Source organism: Hyla sarda, chromosome 4, assembly GCF_029499605.1.
Source record: "Hyla sarda isolate aHylSar1 chromosome 4, aHylSar1.hap1, whole genome shotgun sequence".
In the NCBI taxonomy this organism is placed as follows: domain Eukaryota; kingdom Metazoa; phylum Chordata; class Amphibia; order Anura; family Hylidae; genus Hyla; species Hyla sarda.
The window spans coordinates 190,211,587-190,224,046 of NC_079192.1; the positions used below are offsets into that span (position 1 = coordinate 190,211,587).

The window sequence follows — 12,460 nt, forward strand, 5'->3', positions numbered from 1 at the left end:
TTCAGTATAATCGTCATTCCCCTCACTGTATACTGGTGGCCTTGTGACATTGTGCAGTTACTGGCATTACGTTATATTCTTGTTTTGCAGTTTGAGTACATCTCCCAGCACCTGGTGTTCGCAAACTGCACTCCTCTGATCCTGAAATTCTTCAATCAGAACATTATGTCCTACATCTGTGCCAAGAACAGGTGGGAGCTGAGGCTGCATGTTTGCTGAGATTTTATTTACTCACATACACAATAACTTGGTCAGGGTTATAACATGGTTTTCCTTTTAGATAAGATGAGGGGCATTGGGAATGGCATGTGACCTATAAGACTGGTGTGAATTAATAGGGACGTTAGTAATGACAGTCTTATTCACTTGTTGTTTTACTCTCCACAGAATGTTAACAGATTTTCCTCTGGCACCAAATTATATATGCCAGTGACTGGAGCCAGGGACCTCTCTGTGCAGCTCTTACTTCTTTTTATTTTGGCTGCTGTCTGTACAACATGATGCCACCAGTGTGTCCTGGCATTTATCATGGAGGTCTTAATGACAGCAAATTTGAGGGTTTTTCCAAATTTACAGAATTTAAATTTGTCCATTTTGTTTGTGTGACTTTTTCGCTTCATTAGTCTACGGCAGTGGTCTTCAACCTGCGGACCTCCAGATGTTGCAGAACTACAACTCCCAGCATGCTGGGAGTTGTAGTTTTGCAACAACTGGAGGTCCGCAGGTTGAAGACCACTGGTCTACGGAGTAAAAGAGTTGAATCTAGCGGCCGGCTGGGGAGTGAAGAGTGCTGCTGAGCACCTCAGCTGGCTATTACTGATGATCACTGTGGGTTTCAGGACTGAGACTTGGTGCAAGCTAAACTTTTGACTCTCGTGACAATATGTCAAAATCATCTCCTTTTCCTGTGGAAAACTTTTTCTTTTTTAAAATCGACTGGTGCCAGAAAGTTAAACAGATTTGTAAATGACTTCTATTAAAAAATCTTAATCATTCCAGTACTTTTTAGGGGCTGTATACTACAGAGGAAATGGTTTACTGTAGGGATGCACCGATATATCGGCGGCCGATACATATCTGCCGAAAATAGCTGTTTCGGGGAAATGCCGAAACAACAAAAAATGTGCCGATAATGACCCACCTCCCCTGCCCGCCCACAGCACAAGTTACAAACACTGCCAGTTGCAGAGGCACTCGTGGGGGGTGCAGGGGGGGCCGGGCGCAACATCTGGGGGGGCGCGCTCTCTGGGATAGGAATACTTCTTTTTATGTGCCCAGGCCAGCTCCCGTGTGTGGCTGCAGGCGGGGGCCGACCAGAGCATATAAAACGTAATACTGTATACTAAAAACCAGGGGGCCTCCAGCTGTTGTGAAACTACAACTCCCAGCATGCCCGGACCGGCAAAGTCTGTCCGGGCATGCTGGGAGTTGTAGTTTCACAACAGCTGGAGGCCCACTGGTTTTTAGTATACAGTATTACGTTTTATATGCTCTGGTCGGCCCCCGCCTGCAGCCACACACGGGAGCCGGCCCGGGCACATAAAAAGAAGTATTCCTATCCCGGACATCCCTGTGTCCCGAAAAATCTTTTCGGGACATAAACATAAGGATGTCCGCAGGTCACTCACCATTCCCCGGCGTCCTCCTGCGATCCTCCTTCGGTCCTTCGCTTCTCCGCCTCTATGGTCGTACGCACGGGACGTCACTGACGTCCCGTGCGTACAACCATAGAGACGCAGGAGGACTGCAGGATCGTCGCAGGAGAACGCGCGCTGGCCGAGGCCTGGTAAGTGACCGCGTCATCTTGTTCAGTGTTCCAGTCACCGCTCCCCCGGTCCCGGCACCTACTGCTATGGTCCTTAGGCCATAGCAGTAGATGTGACCCCTGGCTGGAGGAGCGGTGACCGGAACACTGTGGGGGCAGCAGTACAGACATACAGCCTCCAGCTATACACTGTATATGGCTGGAAGCTGTATGTCTGTGGGGTGGGGGGAAGCTGCCTACTATTGTGGGGGAGCTGCCTAATATTGTTGGGGGGCAGCTGCCTACAAATATGGGGGGGGGGGAGCTGCCTAATATTGTTGTGGGGGAGCTGCTTAATATTGTGGGGGGGGAGCTGCCTAATATTGTGGGGGGGAGATGCCTAATATTGTGGGGGGGAGCTGCCTACAAATGTGGGGGGGGGGAGCTGCCTAATATTGTTGGGGGGAGCTGCCTACAAATGTGGGGGAGCTGCCTAATATTGTGTGGGGGAGCTGCCTAATATTGTTGGAGGGGAGAGCTGCCTAATATTGTGGGGGGGGGGGGGGGAGCTGCCTAATATTGTTGTGGGGAGCTGCCTAATATTGTTGTGGGGAGCTGCCTAATATTGTGGGGGAACTGCCTACTATTGTGGGGGAAATGCTGACCTAATGTGGGGGAGCTGCCTATTAATGTGGGGGAGCTGCCTATTAATGTGGTGGAGCTGCCTATTAATGTGGGGGAACTCCCGACCTAATGTGGGGGAGCTGGCAATCTAATGTGGGGAAATCTAATGAGCGGAGCGCTGCATTTTACTAGAAGACGGGGAGAAGTCATTTTCGGTTTCGGCCGGACATTTTTTTTTATTTCGATTTCGTTTCGGTTCTGAAATTTCCATTTCGGTGCATCTCTAGTTTACTGTTTAGATTTCTCTGATGTCATGCCCACAGTGCTCTCTGCTGACCTCTGCTTTCCATTTTAGGAACTGTCCAGAGCAGCATATGTTTGCTATGGGGATTTTCTCCTGCTTTGGACAGATCCTAAAATGGACAGCAGAGGTCAGCAGAGAGCACTGTGGTCATGACATCAGAGAAATCTAAAAAGTAAAGCATTTCCTCTGTAGTATACAGACCCTAAAAAGTACTGGAAGGATTAAGATTTTTTAATTGAAGCAATTTACAAATCTGTTTAACTTTCTGGCACCAGTTTATAAAAAAAAAAAGTTTTCCTGCTGACCTTACACATTAGATTCAAGTTGGGCCGAACGCATTGCAGGGATCAAAAATGGCAATCTGGCATCATAGGGGAGAAAGGGGACTCAATTACAGTAACATGGTGGACTTAAAATCTGTCATATAGAATTTGGTCTGGATAATGGGGGTGGTCTTTTTGAGAGGTTTCACTCAAAACTACATCTAAATTGTACCACATAAAAAAGCTATGATATTTGCCCTCACCTTAACATCAACTTCATAAGTTTTTGTTGTCAAAAATTGCAAAGATTGCATGACATTGTGTTGTATGATTTTCACACAATTGTAATATTGGTGCAGATCCAACCTGACTGCATGTGAAATGACCCGACCTAACAGGATTATTGGTTTCAGCAGTTGGTTCTGTATTTAAGGTTGTATTACAGACACAAAAATGCACTAGAATTACATTGATGTGAATTACTTCCTACAAAGACCATACATTATATTGTTATGAGATGGAAGAGAAATTATGGAAGCTGGTTGTCATTAATAGAATAGAAATCACAGAATGAACTGCACATCCTAAAATATATCCTTTATTAGAAGCGATAAAAAACACCACATCAATGTGAAACCAAATCAACATAGCAGCGCCCAATCAGCGCCATGGGCGCAATTTTCTGTGTTTAGGGGTCAGTTACTTCATGCCTTGCTCCAGGCACGCCCCTCCCTCCCTATTGGCTGGCCTTATGAGTCTAGCTAGCTGCATGGAGCAATTTCTCCTCACTGCAGCTGACAGGAGACACAGATCTGGGTGAGAAAGTGCCTGTCTTCTCCTTTTTGCCCCATTATGTCCATACCCAGGGCTGTTCATCCCTCTAAACAGAAACCGGGGAATTTAGTGACTTACTATACCTGTAAGCACTGTAATACCAAGATGCCTGGCTCCGCTGAGCCCGCTTGCTCTGCCTGCTCCTCTGCTCCCCCAGAACCCCTGGTGCCCCCTGATGCCCCTTCGGTCCCGGTGAGTTCAGCGGCTCCTCCAGCCTAGGTTTCTTCCCTGACCCAGTGTATGGCTGACTTGTCCCAATTCTCCCGTGCGGTGGCTGAGGCCTCCCGCGAAATGTTGTCTACTTTGAAGGGGTCATCCCGGCGCAGGACCTCTGATAGGGCCCGCTCTTCGTCCCCTCATACCTCACGCTCTCTCAAGCATGTTAGGGGTGCCTCGTCTGACTCTTCCATTGAGTCTTCTGATAGAAGTGGGCGTTCCCCTCGCGGGTCCCTCCCCTCCCTATCATCTGGGCACAAACGTTGCTCCTCTAGAGGACGTTCTCGGAGTCGCTAGAGCCGCGAGCCGCGTACCCGGTCTGGATTTTCCCATTACAAGACTGCCTCTACTCATTCACATTCCCCTGGTGAACTAGTGGACGAGACTTCCGAACCGGCATCTGACCCAGAGGACCGCTCAATTGCTATGGTGAACTCATTGGTGACAGCCATAAGAGACACCTTTTCCTTGGAGGACCCAGGATCTTCGGATGTCAATCCAGAAGTATCCTTTCATCGTACTAAGCCAGCACTAAAAAGGTTTAGCTCTCTCGCTGACTTTGACATTCTGGAATCCGCATGGAAACATCCGGACAAGAGATTCCCGGGAATCAAGACAATTCAAGAGCGTTATCCATTTGACAAGGACCTTGTCGCTAAGGTGGCTTGCCCTCCCTCTGTGGATCCACCAATCTCCCGGATCTCTAAGGCGACTACACTGCCTCTGGCAGATGCCGCTGCCTTCATGAATCCCGCGGACAAGAAGGTAGAATCTTTAGCGAAGTTCGCTTCTGAAGCAGCTGGCTCTTCTCTTATTCCCATCTTCGCCTCAACATGGGTGTCCAAAGCCCTGTCGGAGTGGTGCCAAAAGCTCCATCAGGATATCTTAGCGGGATCTCCCCCCCCCCCCCCCCCCCCCCCCCCAGAGGATCTATCTGCTCTGGCTCTCAAATGCGCTAAAGCTGGGGACTTTCTGTGCGCAGCTTTCATGCAGTGAGCCCGTTGTTCTGCCTTTGCTGTGGGTCACCTAGCGGCCTCTGCCGCTCTATGTGGCTTAAAGCTTGGAATGCGGATGCCGCTTCCAAAAGGTCTCTCACTGAGCTTCCCCTTCGGGCGGGCCGTCTTTTTGGCAAACGCCTTGATGAGATTCTACTCTGAGGCAATGGGAGGTAAGAGTTCCTTGTTACCTCAAACTAAGGCTCGCCCTACTTCCCAAAGGAAGCCCTTTTCCTTTCGTTTTTTTTTGGACCTCTGGCCCCAGTAAAGGGTCCGGGCATGCGCCCTCGCGGGACAAGAAGGCTCCCTCGTTCCAGGCACGCCCGTCTTGGAAGTCAGACTCCAACCGCCCAAACGGACAACCGCAACCCACTTCTGCGTGAAGTGAGGCCCCCACCCGCGGTTTCTTTTCGGGTGGGAGGTCGTCTCTTGATTTTTCCGAGACATCTGGACCTCACACATTCAGGACCCTTGGGTCAACCCTTGGGTCAGAGACGTGGTGTCCAACGGTTATCGGATCAAATTCGCCTCGCTTCTTTCGATCCCGGGCCCCCCTGCCTCTTCCTCTGGCAAAGCAATTTCGGGCGGCTCCCCATTCTCTGCTTCTCCAGAGGGTTATCGTTCCCACCCCTCCGAGGGAACGTTTTTCGGGGTTTCTATTCAAATCTTTTTGTGGTCCACAAGAAGGACTGTTCTGTGCGACCAATCCTAGACCTCTAGCGTCTCAACCATCTCCTTCTCATCCGCCACTTTTGAATGGAATCTTTCCGCTCGGTGGTGGCGTCCCTGGAACAAGGGGAGTTCCTTCATCGGTGGACATCAGGGATGCCTACCTCCATGTGCCAATATTTCCGGGCCACCATCGGTACCTCTGCTTGCGGTTCCGGAGGGGCATTTTCAATTCGTAGCCCTCTTCTTTGGTCTAGCCACGGCTCCTCGGGTCTTACAGATCCTTGCGCCTGTGATGAGCTTGTTACGGTCGAGGGGTATCTCGGTGATACCCTATCTGGACGACCTTCTGATCAAGGCTCCAACCAGAGCCCAGACTCTGGAGAATCTGGACGTCACTCTCCACACTCTCTGATTCACTTTGGGGGGATGGTCAACCGGGACAAGTCAGTCCTCCGTCCTACCCAGTCTCTAACCGCTCTGGGTTTTCGATTCGACCGGCCTCTGCCCGAATTGGTCTTCCGCCGGACAAACGTCTGGCGCTTCGTGCGGGGGTCCGCTCCCTTCGGACCCAGGTATCAGTCTCCATCCGCACTTGTATGGAAGTCCTGGGTCGGATGGTGGCAACTATGGAGGCCGTACCCTTTGCCCGTTTTCATTACCGCCCCCTTCAACTGGTGATTCTCTCTCGATGGAACAGGTCTCCTCTATCCCCTGATCGTCAGATTGTTCTCCCTCTCAGGGTCCGTCAGTCTCTGCTCTGGTGGCTTCGCTCCTTTCTTCCCCTTCACTGGCAGGTTGTTACAGCGGATGGCAGCCTGTTGGGCTGGGGCGGCGTGTTCAGGGATTGGACGGTTCAGGGACTCTGGTCTCCTCCGGAGACCCTTCTTCCAATAAACATATTGGAAGTACGGGCGATTTTTCTTTGTCTTCTTCATTGGGAGTCACATCTTCAGTCCTGTCCTGTCCGCGTTCAGTCGGACAACGCCACGGCCGTGGCGTACATAAATCGATAGGGCGGCACTCGCAGCTCGACAGCCATGGCCGAGGTGACCAAGATTCTCACCTGGGCGGAGAACAAGGTTCCGGCCTTTTCGGCAATTCACATTCCGGGAATGCTCAACTAAGTAGCGTACTTCCTCAGTCGGTCCTTGCCCGCCCCGGCGAGTGGTCTCTTCATCAGGAAGTCTTCACTCAGTTCTGCGGCCTCTGGGGCATTCCTGACGTGGATCTCTTGGCGTTTCGGCACAATCGGAAAATTCTTCCGTTTGTGTCCAAGTCCGGGACCCTCAGGGTTTGGCCTTGGACGCCCTAGTGATTCCTTGGGCGGGGTTCAATCTACCGTATCTGTTCCCTCCTCTTCCGCTCCTTCCCAGGGTGCTGCTCGAGGCAGAGGACGTCTCTGCCATTCTGGTAGCTCCAGATGGGCCCTGAAGGTTGTGGTACACCAACGTAGTCAAGCTCCTGGACGACGCTCCTCTGCGCCTTTCGCCCCACCCGGATCTACTATCGCAGGGTCCTCTTTGCCACCCCAATTTAAAGTCGCTGTATTTGACGGCGTGGCGGTTGAGACCGCGGTTTTTAGGGCCCGCGGATTCTCTTCCCCAGTCTTTCACACCATGCTCAAGGCTCGTAAGCCCTCCTCCGCAAGAATTTACCATCGTACTTGGCGGTCATATTTCGTTGGTGTGAAGCTCAGGACTTCTCCCCGATGACCTTCTCGGTCCCCCGTCTTCTCTCCTTTTTGCAGTCAGGGTTGGAACTGGGTTGTCTCTCAGTTCTCTTAAAGGTCAGGTTTCAGCCCTTACTGTTCTTTTCCAGCTGCCCCTGGCTTCTAATCCTCATGTCTGGTCCTTCCTGCAAGGAGTGGCGCACGCTGTTTCTCCTTATCGGTCAACTTCTCCCTCTTGGGACTTGAATTTGGTTCTGAGTGCCCTCCAGGGTGCACCATTTGAGCCCCTTAGAGAGGTGTCTCTCCGCCTTCTTTCTTGAAAAGTGGCGTTTCTTGTGGCTATCACCTCCATCCGGAGGGTGTCTGATTTGGCAGATTTTTCCTGCCGTTCTCCCTTTCTGGTGATCCACCTGGACAAGGCCGTTTTCCGGCCAGATCCTTCCTTTTTACCTAAGGTGGTCTCGGCCTTTCATCTCAATGAGGACTTTGTCCTCCCGTCCTTTTGTCTGGTTCCTTTTCATTCTAAGGAGCGCTTACTACACAAGCTGGACGTTGTTCGAGCTGTTCGGTCTTATCTCTCAATCACTTCTTCGTTCTGTTGGGGCATCCTGGGCTCTCCAGAATAGAGCCTCGGCCTCGCAGATTTGCAGGGCGGCTACCTGGTTGTCTTTGCATACTTTATCAAGGTTTTTACCGAGTTCATACTTTCGCATCGGCTGATGCTAGTCTGGGCCGTAAAGTGTTGCAGGCGGCAGTGGACTGGCCGTCTGCCTGATTACTTATCTGCCCACCCAAGGGACGGCTTTGGTACGTCCAACGGTCTGTTTCCCCCAAGGAGCCGATAGAGAAAAGGAGATTTTTTAACGCTTACCGTAAAATCTCTTTCTCGAAGGATCCATTGAGGGACACAGCTCCCGCCCTTTTTGTTTTTTTTCCCTTTGGTTCTCTCTCCGAGGGTGTGTTCAGTTATGTTTTTTCTTCTGGTTCTCGGACAGTTTTTGGGTCTTTCTTTGACCTATTGGTCTCCTCCTATTGCTCTGGAACTTAAACTGACTAGCTCAGAGCCTGAAGGCGAGTATATCCTGCTGGGAGGAGCTGACTTTTTTTTTTTTATTACCATAGTGTCACACCTCCTAGAGACAGCAAGATACACCCATGGTCTGTGTCCCCCAATGGATCCTTCGAGAAAGAGATTTTACGGTAAGTGTTAAAAAATCTCCTTTTTTGTGGGAGGAGATATTGCTCCAGGCCTAGGCAGAATGTAATGCCATGAGAAGGTCCTGCACTGGAACCTGTCCCTCCGTGACAGCTGCACTATAGCTTCTCAAAATCCACCAAAGATAGGTAACACATCAAATGTATACTCCATCACAAGTACACACAGTAGGTCAGGTAATAGGCCAGTTTAACAGTTACTGGCCTGTTTTTCTGGCATGAATATATGTTGATTTGTTTTCACATTGATGTTTTTTGTATTGCTGATTGCTAATAAAGGTTAGGTTGTGCACTTTATTCTGTGATTTCTACATGGTTACAGAATAAAAACTTTGGCATTTAAATGTAGCCTTGTCGCTATGTCTTATCTGCAGGACACCGGGATCCCACTACAGCTGCCAAGATGAAGATCGGGCTGGTCTTGGCAGCGTTAACCCCATAGATGCCGTGAGTACTGACCACGGAATCTGTAGGATTGACAGGGAGAGGGGTTTCCCCTGACCTTCATCGACAACCTCACAATGTGATCACGGGGTCTCGATGTTGCCATGGCAGCAGAAGGCCAGCTGATGGCCTCCTGTCTGCAAAGTATGGAAGCCTGTGGGGTCCAGCCAGTGATTGTCAGTGTAATACTGACAGTTATCCTGTGCGGCAGTACAGATGTATCGGCAGTACAGATGTACGCACAGTGTAAGAGTAAAAAATATAAAAATAAAAGGTTTATCAATTAATAAAGTGTAAATAAAATAAATGCCCCTTTCCCAATAAAGCCCTGTATTATCACAAAAAAATAAATAAATCAGCAAAACAAAACCAATACATAATGGCCCTGATTTACTATTGTAAACCTGACCTGTTTTGTTTTGTGCCAGAATTTGTGGGGGGGAAACCTGACCAACTCTTCATTGTACTGAGAGAACCCCGAAAACAGGCATGGCCACTGGGAAAAGGGGCGTGGTGCCGAAAAGGGGCATGTCACCAAAATTTTTTGAAAAAATCCCTACATATTTACTAAGGTTTCCACAGAAAATGTGGTAGCTTTGAGCTCTGGAAAACCCTACAGCTCAGAACTTGTGTAAACTATTTGGCCGCCAAATTGTGAGCTAAGTACCTCATTTTTTGCATTGTAGCAATATAGCATTTCATGTTTTATCTGTATCTTTGTGCTAGCAGTGTGCTGCTGTATTCTCCTGTTTATGTATGTATGTATGTATATATATATATATATATATATATATATATATCCAATAAATAATATGATGAAGGAGCACCGTAACAAGGCTTCAAGCCTATAAAGTATCAATGCGGGTGCTCAGCCAGCTCCAACCTCGACCACAGGTATAAGAACAACAGGAATCCAATAGGAAGCAAACAGCGGCACTCCAGCAGTTTCAAGAAGAAGAAAAATTCCTTTATTCACCCATATGGTGCTACGTTTCGACTCACTCAATGGAGTCTTTATCAAGCAAGGCATGCTTGATAAAGACTCCATTGAGTGAGTCGAAACGTAGCACCATATGGGTGAATAAAGGAATTTTTCTTCTTCTTGAAACTGCTGGAGTGCCGCTGTTTGCTTCCTATTGGAGATATATATATATATATATATATATATATATAAATATATATACATACACACACACACACACATACATACATACATACATATACACACATACACACATAATCATGGAAAAATATCTGCTGGGGTACAGGTACTACCAGTACGCAAGGACGTACCCATATGCCCAGCGTCTTGAAGACGTTAAAGGGTTTTTCCAGATCGGAAGAAAATTGACCAGAGGGGCTGAACTGTCATTAAATAACTAAAGACATGTTAGTCGCCTTATATTCTGTTTCAATCACAGCACTGCTACTCTCGTGGTCCTGGTTGGTCTTTGTTTACTGTGCTGTGGCGATGATATAAGTTACATTATTGCTGCAGCCTTGGCTCAGTGGTGTATGGGTGATTTGCGAAGTCACATAAGGTACATTGACTTGTTATCCGTGCAGCACAGTAAACCAAGAATTGTAGGCCACTGCTTGGCCACTTGGCCACTGCTTTGTGAAATAGTGGTGGATTTATCAGTTAAAGTTTTTTTGTTTTAGTCAAATATTTTCTAATCTCCAAAAAATAAAAAATAAATCCTTTAGGGGAACAGTCACACATACAGGATCTGCTGAAGATATTAATGTAACTAAATGATTGAACACAGCATCAAATCTGCAGCAACTCTTGTATGTGTGAACATACCCTGATGGTACGTTCACAGGTCCGGATCTTCTTGCTGTGGGGAGATTACAGATTACATTGACTTCAGTGGGTTCTGCTGTCGAAAATCTGCTACAGCTTGAACCTGCAGATGGAAACTTGCAAAAGATCTGGCCTTGTAAATGTTCCTAAAGCTGTAACAAGTCATAGGTATATAACTATAACCCTGTATAACTTTAATATGTTTATTTTTGTTCCCTTGGTTTCCTAGTATTTCTATTCTGGATTTTCCATCTTGTGTTGTCCATGAGTTGCCTGAGTTAACAGCTGAAAGCCTGGTAAGAGATCTGTAGTTGACCGCAACTTCATCCACAGCCATGTTCTTTTAGAGTAGGGTAACACATAGCATATACGCAACGTATTTTACGCTGTGGAAAATAACTTTGCATATTCTCCTATGAGGAGACACACAGGGCTACCCGGCAGCAGCCCTGTGTGTGAAGTGAGGTTTGAACGTGGGCTGGGCTTGCCTCCAAATCTTACTGCACACACAGAGCTGCCCAGATATCCTGTGTGTTTTCTCATAGGAGAATATGCAGTGTATTTCCCTCTGTGCAGCAGATTTCGCGCAGCATTAAATGCGCTGCATATACCCTATGTGTGACCTTACACTTACAGGGCAGGCATTGTCTTTTTTGTGTTTTTTCCTGTATGATGGATTATAGACCAACAAGCAAGTGTTTACTGTGCATCACTCAGCTCTTAAACAATACTGATTAGGATTATTCAAAACCTATTATTTTGGTGCATATTCATTATGTCTTATTTTATAGTGCAAGTTACATGGAAAATATTGGAATGACCAAATTGATGGCTAACATGTGTTTTTTTTTTTTTTTTTTGAAAATGCAGTGAACTATTTTTTTATTAGTTCCTCTTGGGTGTAATAAATGACTGATCAACTATGTGCAGGATACTGTAAATGTGAATTGACCCTTAAAGAAAATCTGTCAGCTGTATTGTTAGATGCACCCATTACCATTGAAGTGTTGGAGGGGGCTTTGCCTAATAAATGAATACCTCAAACAGTTTAGTGAAGTGTTTCTACCTCAACTACTGATGGTCATGGAACGCCAGAGGATGGTGATGGCCTACCCTTTTCTGTGTTGGAGGCAATTATAGTCTTGCTATATGCAGAATACATGCCAATGTTGTTATTGCTTTCCAATGTCAAGTTACTTGCAAATGTTCTGGCAAATCGCTTATTATCTGTTATCCTCCATGAGGATCCAACTGGTATACTCCTGGGAAATTCTCAGCGTACAACATGAGGAAGACTCATGTTGAACCTTCAGCTGATACCAGAGGGCCATTCTGTCACTCGACGCTGCCTAGGCATTTGATAGCATTGAGTTGAAGTTTATTTGGTTTGTTATGAGGCATATACGCTTTGGTGCTTATCTGGCATGGGTCCAGCTTCTATATTCAACTCCTAGGGCTCGTATTTGGATTAACGGCATGCTTTTCCTCTCCTCTTCCCTGGGACAGGTTAAGCATCAAGGGTGCCACCTTTAGCCCTTCTTATTTTCTATAGCAATAGAGCCACTAGCCCGGTTGATTAGGCATCTGCAGAGTTTAGGGGCTTTAGTGATCGTAAGGTGGAGCAGCGTATAGCTTTGTACGCAGACAATGTGGCCCAGTCTCTTCTCCCTCTT

General features: G+C 47.6%; 1 protein-coding gene across 4 annotated transcripts in view; it reads left to right on the forward strand.

The window, feature by feature from the left end:
- STRIP2 (striatin interacting protein 2) overlaps positions 1-12,460 on the forward strand; it is an 84,897-nt gene that overhangs the window by 43,750 nt on the left and 28,687 nt on the right. For all 4 annotated transcript variants that reach the window (XM_056573137.1, XM_056573138.1, XM_056573140.1 and 1 more), the window contains 2 exons: positions 91-191; positions 11,017-11,083. In XM_056573137.1, the coding sequence (XP_056429112.1) occupies positions 91-191; positions 11,017-11,083 (168 nt within the window). The remainder of the gene's footprint in view (positions 1-90; positions 192-11,016; positions 11,084-12,460) is intronic.